The following is a 20,762-nucleotide window of genomic DNA, read 5'->3' as shown; positions in this document are numbered from 1 at the left end:
GGCCTCCTCTGCCCTGAGACGACGGCGCCGAGCGCGGGCTCGGGCTCTCCTTGCCCCGCGCGGGCGGCGTGGCTGCGCCGGCCTCCGCCTGGTCGCGGGCCCTGGGCGAGGGCGAGCTGGGCTTCTGACGGGGAGAGAGGCAGAGAGGGCACGGAGGGGGTGGAGAGGGGACGGAGGCACAGACAGAGACGGGGCGAGAGAGACGCCCGCAGAGACAGAGAAGCGAGGGGCCGAGAGTCCAGAGCAGAGAGAGAGAGAGACAGAGGGAGAGGGACAGCCGGAGGAGACAGAGCAGGGGGGAGTCAGAGAAGCAGGGAGAAGAGACGGAGGCGGGCAGAGAGAGGGAAAGAGGAGAGACAGAGAGGACAGACCAAGAGAAGGAGCGATGTCGAGGGCGAGAGAGCGGGCGGGTGGGGTGGGGGGAGAGAAGGAGAGGGGGCTTTCACCGGGCCCAGGCCGGGGGCTGCCAGTCCCGGAGCATCGCACAAACGGTTCCCCGCGCCTGCCCTGCCTCTGCCTCTCCTGAGTGTCCACCTTCTGGCCTCAACAGTGCAGCTCATGCAAGGTTCTCGGCATGCAAAACACAAGAGGGACGGAGCGGTGGGGGGAGGGGGGCTGAAACGGAGGGGGCTCCAGGACGGGCACGGGGGCTGGCATTGGCCCCCCGATGGGACGGACGATCCCGGCAGAGAGTAGAGAGAGGGAGGGCACCGGGAGGCCGAGCCAGGGCCAGCCCCCCCAGGCCAGGCCCCCCAGCGCGTGGGGGTGGGTGAGGGGATGGAAGGGGCACACGGCACACAGATGGGGTGGGGGCGGGGCGGGACAACTGAACTCAAAACTGAACCGAAGAAAGGGAGGAAAAACAGAAAAAATAAAATAAAAACAAAACAAAACCAAAATCCACAAATGTCATTAGATACCAAAATCAAAAACAATGTCTGAACTCCTGGGGAACTGACATTTTTTTCTGTTAACATTTTTCTTTCTTTGTTTTCCGGCCCTGCAGAGACCTGTGGAACTGTCAGTAGCACCCGACTGTCTTTCTGTTTCTCTCTTTTCTTTTCCTTTTTTTTTTTTTTTAATTTCTTTTTTTTTTTTTTTAAGTCCCTCTTGGTTAACGTCCACTTACCAATAAAGTGGCACTTCCTCCTTTAGTAGGTAAGATGTGTAAGAGAAGGGAAAAGTGTGGTAGCGTAAGTTCATCATTAGATTCACAAAAATGCAAGAGATAGAGAGAGAGAGAGAGAGAAAAACGCAACCACCCCATTCTAGGCCGAGAGGAGAAGGACTGGCAGCGCCCGGCTCCTCGGGCCTGAGCAGGCACCTCTGGGGTGACTGCTGGATAGAGATGTCAAATGTTTTTCCAAAAGTGCAGTTAGGACACAAGGGTTGGGATTCAGAAAACCAGAAAGGGAGCCTGGTACCATCAAAAGGTCCCTGGCTGGCCACCAGGGGTCTGAGAGCCTGCCACTACCTCACTGAGTGACCCTGGCTACGTCACCTCCCCACCCTGGGCCTCAGTTTCCCCATTCACAAAATGAGAGGGCTAGGCTTTGCTTCCTGAGGTCCCTTCCAGAGAAAATATTCCAGGATTCTCTGTGCACCCCTGACCACCCTCTCCATCCTCCTCCCTTCACAGAACTGACCCCTCCTCCTGTCCTTGGGTTTCCCTCTGGTAACAGATGATTACACTCCTCTGTTTTAGAAGTCGGTCCCCCACCCCTGCCCCACCCCCAATCACGGGCACCAACTTGACTTTGAGCACTCCCCAGCAGATTATTACGTTGGGTTCAGCTCTGTAACCTTGGTTTTGGTCACAGAACTGGGCTTCTAGGAGGGCCTCAATGCCTTCTGCTGAGGAAGGAATAAGTGCCTTTACAAGGGTCGGGGGCCAAACCAGGTCATCCTAGAAGAGGGGCAGGGTCTGGGCCAAGCTTTTTTGGCAGGCTCTTTGGATGGGAGAACAACTATCATCCCTCAGGGCATCTTGCTGCCGAGACTGGAAGGAGCACGGCTTCCTTGGCATGGTCCCCGCTTCACGCAAGAGGCAGGGTGGTGCCCAGGCCTTTCTCTGCAAGCATCCAGCCAGCCAGGGCTTGGAGGCAGAGCCAAGAAGTCATTCCCATTGGTAGAAAGGCACAGCCAGCTCATGATTGGCAGCTGAAGCAGCCAATGAACACTGGCCATAGCAGGTGCGGCAGCTGTCCAGAGTCAAAGGGGCCATGAAGGCCTCCTGGGAGAGCCTGGGGTCTCGCTCTGGGGCAGAGTGGATATCGCTGGGTACTGAGATGCCCCCCTGAGTACCCCGAACTCTCCTGATCACCAGCTCATCCCTCATTCTAGGCTAGGAGACACGGGAATTGGGCTGACTAGCCATGGCCCCTGTGAGATGGCAGTTCCATTCTCAACAGACCTCACCAGGAGACCCTTGGCTCCCCTGACCCATATCCCCTCCACCCCAGCAGGTGGCCTGTGCCTACGGCTCCCAAGCCCCCAGGGCTAGGTTCTGTTATACAGCATCCTGTTCCCTCCAGGGGAAGCAAATGAGAGAGAAATCTCCAGGCTCTTCAAATTTCCAAGTTCTATCTCCTGAGTTGTCCGAGAGTGTAAAGTGAACAGATACTAGGTGGGGGAGTGGGACCCCTGGGAGCCAAGGCATAGTGACCCTTACATACCCAGGAAACACGACCCAGCCTTTAAGAAGCCCTTGCTATGGTGGTGCGTAGCAAGGAAAGCAGGCAGAATATTAAACTGGGGGTCAGGGCCTGGCTGTGAACCCTGGCTCCGACCTAGACTCTGGATTTGCACCTCCTCCTCTGACTCCAGGAGAGAGGCCAGCAGCTGGTAAAGGAGACCAAAGGCCTTGGTATTTCTTCCCATGGACACCGTGGGAGTCCTCTCTCCTTCCCACCGTTGGGCTGAGAGTGTGGTGGGAATGTTAGGAACAAAATTGGTCTGGGTTGGGTGGATGCCCGCCACCCCCCAGCCCCCACCCCCATCATGTTACTACCCTCTGCACCAGGCGCCCTGGGCTCCTCTGGACGCTTCCTGCCTGGCGTGCTTTGAAGTCAAACCCTCCCCCCTCCTCCAAGGCAATACCATAGCTTCAGATGATAGTAACTGGCAAAGTGGAACACCCTGAAATCAGCCCTGATGTGAGTCTGCTGTGAGTCCTCAAGGAAGCAACCTAACTCTTGGGGGTCTCTAACCCTTGGGGGTCAGTTTCCCCATTGGTAAATTGGGGATAATTGGGGTCTTTGGTGGGTGGGTCTGAATAGGCATTCAGAGGTTCTTTAGAGAGCATCAGTGACTGACAGTCCCCTCACAGGGGTACAGAGTCAGACCAGTGCTAGAAGGTCTGGGCACCCCCATGTGCCAGGATGGTGGAGGACAGGAGGAAGGTGCTGCTGGGCAGGGTGGCAGACGGTGCCTTCCCTGGTGGAAGATTCCTAGGGTCGATCTCACACCCTTATCACCCATCCCTTCTTGGAGAAAGGGTCACCATGATCCCGTTGGAGGGTGAGCCTCATCCTCAGCTTGGCCGGGTCTCGTTCTTCCCAGGAACTGAGGAAGATCCAAGTTCAAAATACCACAGGGTTTCGTAGCTAGACAGGACTGTTGTGGCCAGGGACCTCCAAACATCTACTCCAGAAACCTGCTCTTTCTGACTCCTGTCCCCTCGTCCCCTTCCCTTCCCTCATCCTCCACCCCCTCACAGCCTGGCTAATGCCTATGGGTCCTCAGCTCAAGACCACCTCCTCCAGGAAGCCTCCCCTGACCCTCACCCTGAGTCAGGTCTTTCCTCTATGATCCCACAGACCCTTGCGGTTTCTTTCAATAGGGACTGTGCCAGGCTGTGTTAGGGCAGGCTGTGAGCAGAGCTTCCCATCCACGGTTCAGCTTTTCTCTCTAATTGTTCTGAGTCATTTTTGTCAGTCCTCTAGCCTGGCAGGTGGGGGCCTCAAACCCCGGTCAGCCTGCCCCTCGCCAGGCATGGACACCCAGGCACAGAGGTGTGCTCAGCAACTGCTGGCTTAGTGTGTGGGCAAACGAATGAATAAATGAGCGCACAGGACCTTGCCTATCTTTGAGGCTGGCTTCCAGAAGCCTCTCTGCTCCTTGCTATCTGCTATCTTCTCTTTTGCTTATGTAAGAAATCTCTGAGGGGAAAAGACAATGGAAAAGAGTAGCAAGAGATGGTACGCTAGCCCAATCCTGGTATTTTTAAGGACAGGAACACTGAGCATCTGGGATGCTTTACCCTTGCTCCCCACCAGGGCTCAGACAACGACACCCCCTAACTCAGCATTTGACAATCCCATTTCTGGGTCCCTGGTCACATCAGGTCCTCCCGGAAGATGGGGCTTCTACTCCTCCCATCAGGCTGGGACAGAGTCTCCCTGTGGGACCAAAGGCAATTTCTCCTTCCCTGAACAACTTCCTGTCTGCCCTCCCAACCCCCCCTCACAGATGAGGAATGTTCTGAGTGGGGGAGGCTCCTCACCACCTGCCCTTGGGGCCAGCATCGGGGGAGGAGAGGACAAAGAGCCAGACCTTCTCTTTCCCAAGCTGAGGATGGAGGCCCACCAAAGCCTCACAAGGGCTGGGATGTCAGACTTCTGTGGCTACTCCCAGATGGGACAGGAAACAGCTCAAAGAGCAGGGATGGGGAGGTCAGTCCCCTGAGGACCTACTCCTAACCTGCACCCTCAATGTGGCTGCATGAGCACTGGGCTGGGAGCTGCAAGTCTCAGGACCTAGGCTCAGTTCTGCTCCAACACTTTGGGGGAAACTTAGCCCCTACTGACTGTCCTTTCTGACTCCTTCTCTGCACATAAAGCTCCAATTCAGAAGACAGAAAGATGCTGGGGTGGGGGGAGTTGAGGGAACCCCTGTCTGGGGTGGGTAGTGGTCCAGGCAGGGGGAGGGTGAGCTAAGAGTCCCCTCCATTCCCCAAATTGCCCTGCAGAAACTTTGCTAAGTAGGCCCTCTAAGTCCAGTGCCAACTCACTTGCCCCCTGACGTTCAACTACCATTGCACCCAAAAGATGGAGCTGGGAGGTTCAGCCCTAAGGCCAGCTGCTGCCCCAGAGCCTGTAGCTCCCACCCTAAAGTTCCACCTGCCACCAGGACAGGACCCCTGGGAGCCCAGCAGGCCCTGGAGAAGGGGAGGGGCAGGCAGGGCTCTTTCCTCAGGCTCGGCCTCAGCCAGAACATCTTCCAGGATCTGGAGGCCAAGAGGCCTGGCACAGGTGCCTCCACCACTGCTTACTGCCCAAATGGGCCCCAGGGGCTGGCAGGGGTGAGGGGCGGGGGGCTTAGCAGCTACTCCAGACAACAGAAATCAGATCGGCTCAACCGCAGCATACAGTTCAGGAAGGGAACACGAACTTGGAATGCTAACCACACAGAAATGCATTCGGACAACAAAATGAGAAAGAGAGGGGGCAGAGGGGGCTGGGGTGGGAGAGGAAGAAGAAGGAACAGGGCAGGTGGACGGGAGGAGGGAGGGGAGAATGAACCAGAGAAATTGTGGGGGGGGGGCGGGTAGTCAAGAAAACCAAATGACAAACCAGGAAACACAGCTTTGTAGCTCATTTGGAGAAAATGCAAGTTTACAAATGAGTAGTCACTAAAATAAAGAAAGAAAAGGGAGAGGGGGAGAAAACCAACCAGAGCGAGATCAAGAGAGAAAGAGAGAGAAAACCACATTCAAACCAAGCAGAGTGGCAGGGCTTATCTGGAGATGGGAGCGAGCGGGCGCACAGCTGAGCCGGGATACCTACCTTCTCAGTGGTCAGGGACAGGAATGCAATAATAAAAAAGAAAAGAAGGTCTCCGCATTGGGAATGCAGAAGGGGGGGAGAGACAGTGACTCTAAGCTGCGCTCCCCCTCGGGAACCAGCACCTGTGTCGCCACTGTAGCTTCTGGTCTAGTCCCAGGGATGGGAGGGGGCTCCTGCCCAGCAGTTCTGTTTGCCCCCCCTTTTTTTTCCTTTTTTTTTTTTTTTTTTTTTTTTTAACCCACAGGCTCCAATAAGCCAAGCTTTCCTTAACTCTTTAAACAACAGAAAACCTCCAGAAGGCATGCAGGAAGCAGCTGATGGAAGCAGAACCAGAGGGTGGGCCAAGGAGAGGGGCTGGCAGCGTGGGGAGAGAGGCCCATGTTGGGGAGAGAGATGGAGAGAAAGAGAGACAGAGACAGAGAGACACAAAGGGGGGTGGGGCAGAAGGAAAGACAGACAGGCAGGGAATAGAGAGAGGTAGGCCCAGATGGGAAAAGGAGAGAAAAGCTGTTTCAACAAGGCAGAGTGGATAGATGGAGTGAAGGTGTTGGTACATTTAAAAGGGAAGGCAACCACAGATTCGGTTGGAGGCCAGATCCTGCCTCAGGCCTACCACTTTCCCAGGGCTTCTGCATCATTTTAGGAAAACACATCCCTCCTGCCTTCTGGCTTCATCCTGGAAGAAAGGCCAAGATGCCCCTTCCTATCCTGACTGCCTCCCTCCATCTGCGGTCACGGCTCTTTCCAGGGGCAGGTAAGGGGGGAGGCCTGGGATGGGACAGGTCAGGCAGTGCCACGGGCACCTCTTCTTGGGGTCACCCTAGGCTGCCCATGTTGTGATGACATTTGAGTCAAAGGTAGAGGCCAGAGAGAGTCTCTAAGGGCCTTGCTCAGGAATCTTCTCTGCCCCCTTCACTGAATAGTGAGGCTTCCCTTTGACGCTTCCAATGCCAGGGACAGGTGGAGCCAAGGCAGGGGCCCTACTTCTAAGTCCTTAAACCCTGCACACTTTTTCTGGGACTTGGGCTCAGCATCTCACTTCTTTGTCCCAAACTGTGTGACCTCAAGCAGCCCCCTTTCCTCTCTGCCTCACTATTTCTGTGCCCATGTGTGCCTAAACTGGGAAGTCACAGGGCTCCCCGACTGGCTGAAGCAGCTCTCATATAGAGCTGGGCTTGCTGAATGCTGGGCCCACCTATAACCCGGTCTCCATGTGGGCAGGCCCCAGTGCCAGGGAGCTGAGAGCTGGGCGTGTGCCATCAGCATCTGGGAGGGTTCCCCAGGGAAAGGCAGGAGCCGAGACAACTAGCATCCACCTCCGGAATCCTCCTCTCCTTACTTAGGGTTCCCAGAGTGTGCTTTCCATTGACCACTCTCTCCACGTCTTGGCCGTGGCTGGTGGTCTTGAGGTAAGAGGGCTGGAGTCTCCTTTTGGGTCTACCTCTAAAAAGCTGTGTGACCTGAGCTGGCCACTTGACCTCTCTGAGCTCCAGGGAGCAGTCAATAGCAGAACCCAGAAATCCCTTTGGGGGTTTCTCCTTGGCCTGAGATAGAACAATACAGAAATATGCTGGGAGCCAGCACCCCACTGGCCTCAGTCTCAAGACGAGGACGGACTTGTTCTCTTGCCTGGGAGGGTCTGGCTTTGAAGCCTTCACCTGAACTAAACTCTCTCGGGGGTGTACAGCTCCCTCATCTAGGATCTGAGGCCTGGCACAGAAGGTGCTCAGCAGCCTGGCCTTGTCATGCCCAGCCATCTTATACTAGATGGAAGCAGGGGCTCACTGCCCTGGGATGCTCCCCGGGTGACCTGGGACAAGGCTCTCTTCCTCCCTGGGTCTCCCAGCTTCCCTCCAAGGTTCCTTCTAGACAGGGACATGGTGGAATGGTCTGGGCCCCTTCTGTTCATTTAAAAGCTGAGGCAGTTCCAACCTATGCCCTGGGGTCGGGAGGAGAGCATGGACAGCTGCTGCAGATTTGCCAGGAACTGTTGGCCTGGGAGTCACTTTTTAAGTTGTCTTCCCTTTTAAATTCTGGTTACAAAGGAAAAAAGAATAAGGATATAGAGATATGTATACGATTAATGTTCGCTTGAGACTCAAAACCCATCTCTGCATTAGGAGAGGCTCCCACAGTGACACGCACAAAAGCGAAATTCTAGAACAACATAGAAGATAGGAAAACAAAACCAAACCAAACCAGAGAGATAGTTTGCATTTCTGTACATTACCAAAGGAAATGAAAAGAAAGAAAATACAAATAAAAACAAAATAACAGGAAAAGTTACACAAACTTCCCCACCCTCTTCCCTTGCCAACTAAACAAGAAATGGAATCACAGTATTACCACGGTTCAAATGGGAGGCTAAAAAAAACAAGCAAAAACATAGACGGGGTTAAAAATGGTGAGCTTTTCTTTCTTTCTTTCTTTTTTTTTTTTCGTTTGTTCTCTCTCTTTTTTTTTTTTTTTTTAAGGTAGCATCCAAGAATACCCCCACTCCCCCCAAGTACTTGTCCCCAAAGACATTTTTGGTGAATGGCTAAGTCTATGATGCCCCAACACCCCCGCCCCCATCTCACCTCCCAGGAGGTGCAGGTGAGAGGCCTGGATGTCCTGAGGTCCCAGATCTCGCAGGGCCCAAGGGCAGGGAGAGGATTTGGGGAGCATGCTTCATGAACGGGGTAAAAATGTGCTGCCTCCCAGGAAAGTCCCAGGGCAGTGCCAAAATGGAATCCCACTCTGGGAGGGGAGTCAGGATTTGGGTGCTGTTGAGGCGGAATCCTCCCCAAGGCTAGAGGCTAGGCCGTCTTCCTTGACTGCTCTCTCCTGGGGTCTATGGAGACTAAGCCTGTTCTGTCTGTACAAACCCAGGGTCCGTGGTGGCCCATTGCTTAGGGATGGACGGTACCAGAAGTGGGATGAGCCCTCTATTGGCCCTGGCTGCCTTCTGTGCTTTTCCAGGAGGATGGCAAGCTCTCATGAGAAGGTGTTTGGGGCTCTGGCTCTGTGCCCTTAGTGGTGGGGGCCTAGGTACACCCTCTCCTGGATTTTCCCAGATGGAGTCATTATCTCTGGGGCCTGTGGCACCAGTCCCTGTCCTGGTGTTCAGCTACCTCTGTGTGTCCTCTCCTACCTCCAAGGCAGATCCTGGGACAGGGATGTGATCTTCCCTATGTGGTCCAGCCAGGTCCCTAGGAGCTCAGGAGCCTGGCACCCTGTCCAAGTGGGGCAGTCTCAAAACAGGTAAAGTCCTTCAAATTTAACCTTGAGACCAAGAGCCTTTTGTCAGCTGCCTTTGGTTTTCCTCCCTAAGGCCTTGGGAGTAAGGGTGTTTGAGAAAATAAAGGGAGTGAAGGAAACAGCCAAAAATCAAAATGAAACTGACCAACACGGACATGTTTGCTGCTGAGACCTGAGGTCTGGGGAGGGGCAGCCCCACCCTCCCTGCTGAGGCCTCTGGGGCAGTTTGGATCTGGTGGGGGGGAACCTGCAGGCCTGCTTCCCCCAAGTCCCCCGTGCCCACCCCGAGCCACGCCCGCGCGGCCAGTACTGCAGCCCCTTCTCCCTAAGGGGGCTCTATCCCGAACTCCAGGAACTCCAGGATCCATAGACAGAAGGGGATGTGGCCCTCCCTGGGGGCTCGGGAGAGCCCCACCCCCCACCCCAGCCCAGCCCATCCACCTGAGAAAGCCCGAGAAGCCTGTCTGTTCTACCAGCCCCTACCTTCACCACACCTGCTTGTAGGTCTCAAGGACCCTGTGCCCCTCCCGCAGGATGGGTAGGGACGGTTTTTGAGTGGTGTTGGCGCGGCGTCTCTGAGGGAGCAATGGGTACACTGGCAGGCGCTTTAGGAAGGATGGGACATGGGGACATGGGAACCTGCAGGGTTGAGACATCTGGCTGCGCGTGGGCAGTCCCTGGGAAAAGGACAGACTTTCCTTGCAGCAGGGACTTTAGAAATGCAGCTCAGCGGCGACTCAGGGACGGAGAAAGGGGAGGGCTCTGAGGGAGGGGGAGTGAGGCTGTGAGGGGGTTGAGGGAGGGAGGGTGCTCAGAGAAGGGGAGAGGGCTTGGTGGGGAGAGGGAGACTCAGGGCCTCAGTGATGCCCAGGGGAGATCCTGTCTCTTCAATCCGGTTCCTGACTGCGACCCCTAGCATCGTCCACGCCCCTCCCACCCCAATATGTCTGTCGGGGAGGGAGGCAGGAGACCCTGGGTTCTTCTCAGCTGTGTTCCCAGCCGGCAGAGAGCTCCAGTGGTCAAGTCCCCTCTGGCCGTCCGTTTGCCAAGCTCAAGGGTGGCCCAAGCCTGCAGGCCCCCCTCCCCGGACACTCGGGCCGGGTGGGCGCAACCACCAAGCATTCCAGGCCGCCCCCGGGCCAGGAGGGGGACGCGGCGCCTTCCTCCCCGGTTACACGCTCACCGCGCCCGACCCGGCGGGGCCGCACCCCCTTCCCCCGGCGCGGCGCAGCCCGCACGGCGCGGGAACCCTCTGCAAAGCGAAGCGTACGTACATCTGGCGGGCTGTGCGCCGAGCCGGGGCGGCCCCCGTGCGCTCCGCTCCGCTGTCTGCTGCCGCCGTTCTGCTGGGGTGACCCCCATCCGCTGCCGCCAGACGGGGAGGGCGACCGGCTCCCGCTGGACCGCTGGCTGCCTGTCTTCCGCCCGTCATCTCGGTGCTTGGGGCTCAGCCTTGGGGAGGAGAGGAAACGGGGGGAGCCGGCGTGGGACGCCCCCTCTGCAAGTGGAACCGCTGCCCCTGCACGAAGGGCAGCCCCTCACCTGCTCTCTCCCTTGCATTTAGCGAACAAGGCCCTAGCCTGCACGCGGCCTCGATTTCCAGTTCAGTGTCTGGGGCATCTCTGGGCAGGCCTTGCCCGTTCACTGCCAGGTGAGTGGGCACCTGCTCACTCCTGGTAGGACCCCCCGCCCCACTGCTGTTCCGTCCACCATCCTCTTCCCCAGCCCCCTCTCCAGCCCAACGGAGTGTTCAGTCTGCGAGGAAGGCAGCTGAACCACCTCTGGAACTCCTCCCAGGGGCCCAGGACCTACCTGCTGGGCGATCTGGAATCGCTGTAACGGGAGGAGAGGGAGGGGCTCTGGGAGCTGCCGCTGCTGTGGCGATTGGACCTCCGACCTGGGGACTCCCCGTGTGGCCTGGGAGAGAAACCAGCCAGTACCTAAGTTCTGCCTGACCTCCCCAAGGGGGACCCCAGCCCCTTTAGTCTCCTACAGAGATAGGCCCCTAGTCCAGATGGGTCATTTGTGGGAATTAGGAAAAGGCGCCTTTTTGTCTAGACAGCCCAGGTCCCCAAGACCTCACTGACCCCTCAGCCGGTGCTCTTGTGACTAGGGTGGAGGGATGTGGGGCGTAACAAGGGCGGAGCTTGAAAGAACCCTGGACTGGGAGGCAGGAGGCCTGGGTTCCACTTCCCAGCCTGTGGCTGATTCGCAGGGGCTCTTGGCTTCCTCTCTGGGTCCGAAATTTTCCATCTGGGCAGCGGGGACCAAATGAACTACAAGGACTCAATTCTGTGATTCTAGAAGGGGGAAGGGGGAGGAGCTAGAGAACAGGGAACGGTTCTCACCTCTTCCTCTCTTTGTTCTTCTCTTTTCTTTTGCTCTTGGGGCTTTGAGATCTGCAGGAAGCAGAGGCAAGGTGACTGCTCAGCCTAAGCCTAGCAGGGGGGCAGGAGGAGGACTGTGCCTTGGTGTGGATCTGAGATTTGTTCCTGTCCAGGACCTGAGCCCCCGCCCCCAGCCCTGATGGCCTGGACTTTCTTATCCCACCCCACTGCTTTGGTTCCTTTCACTCAGCCAGGCCTCCTTCCTTCCTTCTCCTGTAGGCCCTGGCCTACAATCACTGCCTGTCTGAACCCCAGCTGGGGCTCCTCCTGGGGGTGCCACGAGTGATAGGTCCACCACCCCAGCAAGAAGGCTGACTCGTCCTTTCCTTCTGGAATCTGTCTCACGACAGGCCCCTCTATAAGTCATCCACACCTCGTTTGTGTCTCCTGGGCCCCAGGTCCCTTCAGACAGGGCTCCCTAGGGCAGAGCCCAGACTTTCTTGCCTCTCTGGCCCCTCAGACTGGCTCAGCTCTGGGCCAGCTCTCCAGGGGTTTAGGAAAGAAGTAATCTCCCTTGGGCATGAACTCCCTGACATTTGGGTCCTCTGGATTCTCATCAAGGGTTGTCCCCAAAGCTTCCCATCCCACTCAATCCTGCATACTGTCCCATCCCATCCAGCTCTCTGGGGGGGAGGCCCCACAGTCCTTCTCCTTCTATCTTTGACAAAAGGACTGAAAAGCTTCCTAGTAGGTGTCTGAGGTCTCACTCCACCCCGGTCCCTGTGGGCCCTCAGCCCCACCCTCCTTGATGCCACCAGATTCCAGCTGGGTCCTTCTAGCCCTGAACAGATGCCTTCTTCTGACCGAATATCCAGGGGATGCTAAGAAACAACAGGATATGTTTTTCACAGGAGCTGAGCGGGCGGGGGCAGGCCCAGGAGGCCAAGGATGTCAGTTCCAGAACTCATGTTGCCCGCTTTGGGCCTCATTCTCCCCATCTGGAGCTGGTCTAGCCCTAGGAACCTCTAGGTCCTTCCCAGGACCCATGGGAGCTGGCCCGAGGATCTGTGCAGGCTGATGGTGACCACTAGGGGGCAGTAGGGGGAGTCGACAGTGGCTCCCAAGAAGAGGGGAGGAGAGGAAGGGAAGGAAGGGGGGAATGGGAAACAGGAAACCGGAGGGTCAGGATTAGACATTTATTTAGGCTGCTCCCCAACCTGGCAAGTGGCCATGGGCAAAGTCCCACTGCAGGACTGAGACTGGGGTCTCTGACCCTCTCCAGGGCCACTGGGAGGGGCTCTGTCTCCCATGTCGGCCCTGGGGATGTGATGGCCCTACATCTTCCTTTCTTCCATGCTGAGTGTTCTACTCCCCCCCCCACCAAAGGGCTCTTGACTTTCATCCCCTCCCCCAGTCCATCCTGAAGGAGTCACCATCCTGCTTAGAGCCCCATGCTGGCTCCCAGCCCTGTCTGTTAGGAGGCCACCTCCTTGGCTTGGCAGTCAGGCCCTTTGGGGGCTGGCACCTGTCTCCCAGACACCGGCTAGCCACAGCCTGCCTACCGATCTCTTACCCACTGAGCTTTCCTTCTGTACGGGTGCCCTTTCCCTGCAAATTTGGGATCCTGATGCTTCTCCCTTCCTGACACCTCTATGGACACACCCCTTGGATAACGGACCTGCTGTGTTGTCTGGAAATTCTTAGGGCCCCCGAGTCAAGGCTGACTGCCTGGGACCAGCAAGTGTTGCAAACAGTTGGCCTCCACCCTCCTCCCCCTCCCCTTCCCCTGCTTGGCTCTGGGAAGCAGTCCCAGGAGGGGGGAGGACAGAGCAGGGGAAGACCCTCCCCACCCTCCTCCCATCATTGCATCCCCTGGGCTTCGGTCCCTGCAGGGTGGCACTAGCCTCTGTCCACATCCTCAGCTGGGCATCGCTCACCTGTGTCGTCTCTTCCTCCGGGACCCGGAATCAGACCTGGAGGGCCACAGAAGAGTTCTCTTGAGCTTGTCTGGGGTGACCCGGGGACACAAATCTGCACAGCTACAGCCCTGGGCTGGCAGAGGGGAGAGGAGGCCCTGGGGGAGGGAAGGTACCTGTCTCTGCGGTGCTTCTTCACGCTTTTCTTTTTCTTGCGCAGGGGTGAGGAGCTGCCACAGCTGCGAACACAAGGAGGGGGGCTGCTCTAGTGAAATGCTGCGTGGGAGGGGAGGGGCGGGGGTGGCTGGGCCTGGCTGGGAAGTCAGGGCGCCTGGGGCATCTAGCTGAAGCCAGCTGCCTGTTGTACAAAATGAACTGGGGCCCCGAGGGTCATCAGGGTCCCTAAGGGTGGGTGACAGAACTGTCTGTGTTGTCCCCTAGCCACCCTTCAGCCTCCTTGGCATCGTAAGCGAGGGCTGTTTCACACCCAAGTGTCAGAGGCTCCAGTGGTGGGATTTCTGGCCTCCGGGGGGGAAAGCTGGCACATGGGCAGTTTCCAGGGCCCAAGCCCTGCTCTGGCAGGCCTCCTGTCTCTGGGGGATGGCCTTGGAGTCTTGCCCACCCAGACATCCCCACCCCTGCCCCCAGCCCCTGCAGGCCTTTATCACTGACCTGCACTCAGAGTCCAGTCTCCTCTTTTTGCTGAGGGTCAGGAGAGAAAAGGACAGACAGACAGTTGGGGCTCCAGACGTTTGCCAGGGTCTCATTAGGGGCAGGTGAGGAGGACATACAGAGGGGGAACCACAGATGTGACCCAGCTGACCCTTCCTCCCCAGGCCACTCACACTTGGTGGGGGAAGGGAGTGCAGGAAGGCTGGTGGAGGGAGGAAGGGAAAGCACGAGCAGATGGACTGTCACCCAGGGGTCACTGTGTCCAGTTGGGGGGGGTTGGTGAGTGCCAATGAGGGGACTCGGTGAGGGGAGGGGGCTAGGTGCAGGGGTGGGGCCCCACCAGTGAGGGGCTCGTAAGGGGGCGGGATTCAGCAAAGACAGAGGGGCTCCGCAAGGGTCGGGGCTCCCAAATGCAGCGTCAGGTCTCCTGCCCACAGAGGGGTGGGCGCCCCGGGAACCACCGCCCCTCCCGCCCCCGCCCCGCGGCGCTCTCACCGGCTTCGCCGGTGGCCGCCTTTCTTTTTCTTCTTCTTCTTGGGAGGGGGCGACGCGGAGCTGCTGGACCAGTGCTTGGTTCTGGGGAAGAGGGGGAGGAGGGGTGAGGGAGGAGAGGCGGCCCCAGGCCCCACCCCCCGCCGCCCCCTCCCGCGGGGGGCGCTGACCTGTACCCCCGGTGCCCGCGGTAGCAGGCGGCCGGGCAGTCGCAGTCCACCGGGCCGTCGTCCTCGTCCAAGGGCGCGTACTCCAGGCCCGGCTCCGCGCCCTCGAGCAGCCGCGGGGTCTCCGCCACGCTGCCGGCGACAGGGACGCTCACCACCCGCGTTTGGGGGCCGGGCCTTCCGCCTGCCTCTTTTCCCCCACGCAGCGCCCCGGGACCCGGTCCCCCGCCAGGTCACCGGGTGCGGCCCCAACCCCTAGAGGGTCAGGCGGGGATCTGGGTGACCCAAAGGGCTGCCTCCAGGGCAGCCCCCCGCCTCAGCGGTGCCCTCCCGCCTCACGTCGTCCTCACCCCTTCTGGCTCTCACGTCTCAGCGAGGCCCTCCCCTTACCCAGCCCCTCAGTCCCATCCCCGGTTCTCCTCTCCCCCGCCCACCTTTCACACACCGAGCCCCTTTCACCGACCCCTGTCCCTGAGCCCCACTGTCCTACCCTTGGCCCCCTGCCCCTAGCTCTGCCCCCTCCCCCCTCCGCAGCCCCCCTTTCCCTCGTGAGCGCCCACAGAGCCCCTTCCCATCTTCTAACTCCCCCTCTCTGGCGTCAGCCTTTCCCTAATCCGGGCTCCCTGGCCAAGCCCCTTCCCTCTCCCCCCCCCCCTCCCCCCCACCCCCGCCCCGCCCCGCCTCTCCCTCCACCCACCCCCAACACCCTGTCCCCAGCCCCGGCTGCCGCTCTGAAATATTCACGGCCTGACCTCGCCCTCGTCTCCGCGGCCTCTCGAGGCCAGGCTGCTCTTCTCCCGCAGCCCGGCTGTCATCCATCACTGTCCGGCGGCGGCAGCGCGGGCCCCAGGCCTTCGCCGCCTCCGAGGCTTCCCATCCATCTTGCGGAGCCCTCCCAGGGACCGCCGCGGCCTGTCCCTGCTGCCGGCTCCAGGGCCCCCAGCCCCCTCTGCCACAAATGTTTGCTCGCTGGGGGCACCTGGCTCGGGGATACTTGCTTCCTAAAGGCAGGGGGGCTCCCAGCGAGAGCATGAGCTTGGGAGGTGCACACGAGCCCTCCTTGCCCGTGGGGGGGGGCCCTGAGTCCCTGTGTGACTTGGTACCTGTCCTGCCCCCTCTCGGAGCCTCTTCTTCAGGATGACTGTGATGACTCTGTTGCGGGGCTGCTGGGAGAATTCGCTGTGCTAACCAGTACTGTACAAGCTCATTTTTTTATTGAACAGGCCCAGAAGGGGCCCTCTAAAGGCCCACCTCCGGGGCAAGGGCTCCAAGGGTGGGGGGCCTCCCCACCTGCCATCCTTCCTTCCAGGGTGGTTCAGACAGTGACCTTCCCGGATGGAGGCTCATCCCTGGTTCATCTCATCCCCTACCCTCACTCCTGTGTGCCCTTTACCAGGCTCACACTTTCCCTGGCCAGAGGAGGGCAAGCCCACGGGGGCAGAGCTTTAGGGATATGACATGAGCTTTCGAATTCACAGACAGCTCTCCAACCAGGCATGGCCATGCTCACCGAGTCTCTACTTCCTTGTAGCTCCACAAGCAGGAAAAGAATATTCCCCGCTAAGGAGAGAGGATTAAGTGAGATTCTGTCTGGAAGGTCCTGACACGAGCAAAAGGCCCGGCCCACAACAGTTGTCCCATGCATGGTCGCCACTGATAGACGGAGGGACCTCTGTTAGACACTAAGGCACCTCCTCTTCCAGGGTCGTGACACAAGAAAGGAAGACAGAGCAAGGGAGGCAGACCACAGCGTTGAGGTGGAAGAATTTCCAGGGACACACGTCCAGGAGAGCATCCATGAATCTGCTCTTTAAAGAACTGATTTTGTATTAAAAAAAAAAAAAAGAAGAATTGGGCGGGGTGTGGGGTGGGGTGGGGGCTGGGTGGCTCAGTTGGTTAAGCGTCTGACTCTTGATTTCGGCTCAGGTCATGACCTTGGGGTGGTGAGATCGAGCCCCGAGTCAGGCTCTGTGCTGGGCATGGAGCCTGCTTGAGATTTTCTCTCTCTCCCTCTCCATCTGTCCTTTCTCCCGCTCTCTCTCTTTAAAAACAAACAACAAACAAACAAACACCTCCCCCCCAAAAGAAGGTAACCCAAATCCGACAGAGGTAGCTAGCCTTGGGGCCAATATCAAGAATGCCATTTGATTTCTTTTTAAAAAGATTTTCTTTATTTATTTGAGAGAGAGAGAGATCACAAGTAGGCAGAGAAGCAGGCAGAGAGAGAGGAGGAAGCAGGCTCCCCGCAGAGCAGAGAGCCCGATGCGGGACTCGATTCCAGGACCCTGGGACCATGACCTGAGCTGAAGGCAGAGGCTTTAACCTACTGAGCCACCCAGGCGCCCAAGAATGCCATTTGATTCGTAAATACAAACCTGGTCTGGGCAACCTGAGGGCACGGGTAGGATGGGAGATTTTTCTGGGGTGGTGGAGGAGGGATTCATGTCACTCTCCCTATCCCCACAGAGCCATATGTCCCCACATCCCTCCATTCAAATCTCTCTGCTTCTCCCCACATTGCTCACCCTGAAGCCAGCGGCCTCCTCCTTTCTGTTCCTAAAATCTCCAGCTCCTCGGCCTGTCCAGCCCCCCGCCATCCCCAGCCCTGTCACCCCCACACAGCCCTCAGCCACACAGTTGCCTGACACATAAAACACAGTCTTTAGCAAAACTTAAGGGCACCCCAAACATCGTGTGGGTGAGCTGATGGCTGGAGGGAGCCTCCGTTTATCTCGACACAAAAGTGATGAAGGTTATTTACAAAATAGAATAGCTCTGTTTGGGTACTGCCTTCTGCAGGGATCCTTTGCTGCCTGTAACTTCCAAACTCCTCCTTCCCCGAGCTGTGCCATCCTGCTCTGCTGCCTGCATCCCTACAGACAACTTTCTTCCTCTGGCCTAGGGATAGAGCTTCTGCCTCCTCCCTCCCTGGGGTCCTCTCATGAGGCCTTTCTCACTCTCTGGTCCTTTCTGAGAGGTTTACTTGGGGTCTTGTCTGCTGGGAGCCTTGAAAGACAAGCGTAGAGCATGTGTAGCGGGCTCAGGGAGAGAGGCACAAGGTCTCAGAACCTTCTGGTAAGACTTGCCCTGCATATTCCAGGGGTATAAATAAATGGGCCTAGGCCATGGCCTCTCTTGCTGACTTTGTGCAGCTGGTATCAGGACATTTGTTTTGTAGGCTCTCCCAAGGCTAGGACCCTGGATTCTCCTAGCCTGCCTCTCCTGGATGATAATGTCACTAACAATGATGTTCTCTAACGTTTCCTTGACTCCCCACAGTCCACAAATCCCAATCCGAGCCACTACCTGGTTGAGAGAAATCGCACTCCCCTCCCGCTTTACAGATGAATCAACTGAGGCCCAGAGAAGGAAAGGAACATCCCCTACAGTTTGGGAACCTTTAAGTAAAGAACATAAGTCCACTTAGGCAGTCGGCTCTGAGAATTCACGTGCAGACAGACAGACCTTGACTTTCCTGGCTGACCTCTGCTGCAGAAGTTAGCTCAGCCACCGCCTCTCTGCTTTAGAGACACGGTTATAGGCGTATGCACCAAATTCCAGACTGGTTCAACACTTCCTGCTCTTAACCTCGTGTTTGTTAGCTAGCCAAAGCCTCACCACATCTGTGGACTAGGCAGGGGAGGCCTTCCTCCCTCTTGACGGAAGAGACCAAGCCCCACAGAGCAGGCCAGAGCCAGCCACACGGTCAGGGGTCTCCTGCAGAGGGACCAAGCATGGATGGGGGTTCCGCATTGCATAGGACACCTGTTGGACTGGCCGCCCTGGGCAAGGCCTTGCCTGGGTAAAGACTGCCCATCACATGTCCTTCTCATGCTAGCCATTTCTCTGATGGACTGGTTCCGTTTGCCATTAGCCAGGAGCAGAGTGGCCAGCTGACAGATGAATGAGTCCAGACAGAGGAGGGGAGGACTTCAAGCAAAGGGTCTGCCCTCTCTGCTCATTCTGGAAGCAGCCAGCAAGCCTGACCTGCCTGGGGCCTGGGCAGGGGGGAGGCGGGTGGGCAGGGAGGGAGCAGTGGCAGGAACAGGGATGAGTTAGGCCTGGGGCCTCTCCTCTGGCTCCTCACAGCACCCCGGGGCGTATGGCTAATACCAAAACTACTAACTAACCTGTCACTAACAGGTTATAATACTAATGCAGATGTTAGGGACTAGTCCAAGCTCCTGACGTGTGTTTATCTCCTTTAGTCATTTAATGCACAGAACAAGTCCTTAATATTCTCATTTTATGGATAAAACAATGAGGCCCAGAGATGTGGCTGGATGCAGAAAATTAGATGCACAGGAAAAAACAAAAAATACAAAAAAAAAAAAAAACCAAGCCCAAAACATTGGAATTTGCTCACTGTGTGAGGGAGTAGCTTATGAATATTGTTTTCCATAAACCCTCTCTCTCCCAACCATTTTGTCCTGTTACATAACTATGAAAGCAATTATTCTTAAAGGCTGTCTATCAGAGCAAGGGAGAGAAAAATAAAAACGGACTGATAGCCACTAGAAGAACTGATAGCACTAGAAGTAGGAAAGCATTGTGTGGATTCCAAGGAGGAGAAGGTTTTACTTTTATCCTGAGAATATTAGGAAAGTGGTCGTTAGATGCAGGCCTGGACGATGGGGTGAATGTGAACCAAGGGCAGAAGGGGCCAGTATGAGCAAAGGCTTGGACGGGAGGGCGTGCAAGAGGGACCTGTGATCTGTCAGCAGGTCGGGCTGCTGCTGTGTGAGGCTGGGAGTGGGGCACCAGGCTGGGCTGAGAGTGTGGACAGCCTCTAGTGCTGAGCCTCCCGAGTCCAGCCTTGGCTGTGTGGATGGGGAAGGGGGAGCCACAGAGGGTTTCTGCAGCAAAACAGGCTCCCTATGTAGACCAGTTTCCAAGGACAATGGCGTGTCCTCTCTCAATGTCTCTGGGACTTCCTCTCTCTCACTCGCTTCCCGATTAGCGTGCCAGCTGCCCCGTGATCTCCCTGCCGTGTCCCCCTTCTGATTCCTCTTCCCAAGAAGAAAGCCCCCAGATACCAGTCTGACCACATCACACCTCCCAGAAACCTTCCACTGGCTCCCATCATCTATGGAATGGATGTGCCGTATCCAGTGTGGAGACTAGACCCAAGGGGGCCTGTCTCAAGAGACTGTCACTCAGACCAGCCCATTAACTTAAGGAAAAAAGATCCCTGGGGACAGAAAGCTTTAGGAGTGACTCGGCCCCTTTGAGACTCTTTTATTGAGTTGGAGGTGCCATAATGGGTGAAAATCAGATGTCCTTCCCCACTTCCTCCCAGTGTGGTGACCCTTCTGCTGGCCCGGCTTTGTCACCTCACTCTAAGAGGCCATGTGATTTCTCCAGGTCTCAAAAGGCTGGTGTATGAGGGGCTGGGGTCCCAGGGGCAGGAAGCCAGAGGCATGAGCACAGGGACAGCTGGGTGGTCCACTGTGTAAATAAAGAAGTTGGGGCGCCTGGGTGGCTCAGTGGGTTAAGGCCTCTGCCTTTGGCTCAGATCATGATCCCAGGGTCCTGGTATCGAGCCTCGTGTTGGGCTCTGAGCTGAGCAGGGAGCCTCCTTCCCTTCCTCTCTCTCTGCCTGCCTCTCTGCCTACTTGTGATCTCTGTCAAATAAATAAATAAAATCTTTAAAAAAAAATAAAGAAGTGAAGGCCCAGAGAAGTTAAGACCTGCCCATGTCACACAGCTGGGGTGTGGCGGAGCTGGGATCCAGGGCCCAGGGGGTTCACACTGAGCTTAGAGGTTACACAGGTGAGGTGTCTGGTGCCAGAGCCCACACTCTCCCTCCACTACCCCAGACTCTGAGGTAGGAAGTGAGGCCTGCTCAGAGGCCAGCTCCGCAGGAAGCCACAGGACCAATCTGTCACCAGCGCCCCGTCACCTCTCTGCCTTGGGCCTTGGGTTCAGCACGGCAAACAGCTAGCCAACCCCCACCCCCAATCCAGGCTGCAAGGATTCCAGTCAGCCATCAGACTCCTTGGCTTGCTGTAGTCACCAGAATGCTATTTTCACACTGTTGGGGCTGCCTGAGCTAGGAGAGGCCTCTGGCCCCGACTCTTTTCCCATGTGGAGGAGGAAACAGACTTCGGGGGGGAATCAGGCAGGCTGCACTGTTCTAGGCCCCAAGGAGATAGCAGTAAA

General features: G+C 57.2%; 1 protein-coding gene across 1 annotated transcript in view; it reads right to left on the bottom strand.

Moving 5' to 3' along the window:
- Positions 1-20,762, bottom strand: part of LOC111145493 (serine/arginine repetitive matrix 3) — a 32,239-nt gene that overhangs the window by 3,424 nt on the left and 8,053 nt on the right. The window contains exons 3-11 of the mRNA XM_022500386.1: positions 14,604-14,732; positions 14,437-14,517; positions 13,942-13,971; positions 13,446-13,508; positions 13,291-13,326; positions 11,375-11,425; positions 10,839-10,943; positions 10,301-10,478; positions 4-124 (exon numbers count right to left, since the gene is read on the bottom strand). Coding sequence (XP_022356094.1) covers positions 4-124; positions 10,301-10,478; positions 10,839-10,943; positions 11,375-11,425; positions 13,291-13,326; positions 13,446-13,508; positions 13,942-13,971; positions 14,437-14,517; positions 14,604-14,732 — 794 coding nt within the window. The remainder of the gene's footprint in view (positions 1-3; positions 125-10,300; positions 10,479-10,838; positions 10,944-11,374; positions 11,426-13,290; positions 13,327-13,445; positions 13,509-13,941; positions 13,972-14,436; positions 14,518-14,603; positions 14,733-20,762) is intronic.

Source organism: Enhydra lutris, unplaced genomic scaffold, assembly GCF_002288905.1.
Source record: "Enhydra lutris kenyoni isolate GAN:26980312 unplaced genomic scaffold, ASM228890v2 scaffoldscaffold13, whole genome shotgun sequence".
In the NCBI taxonomy this organism is placed as follows: Eukaryota; Metazoa; Chordata; class Mammalia; order Carnivora; family Mustelidae; genus Enhydra; species Enhydra lutris.
Note: the sequence above shows the minus strand (reverse complement) of the source record. Positions and strands in the feature narration are given on the sequence as shown.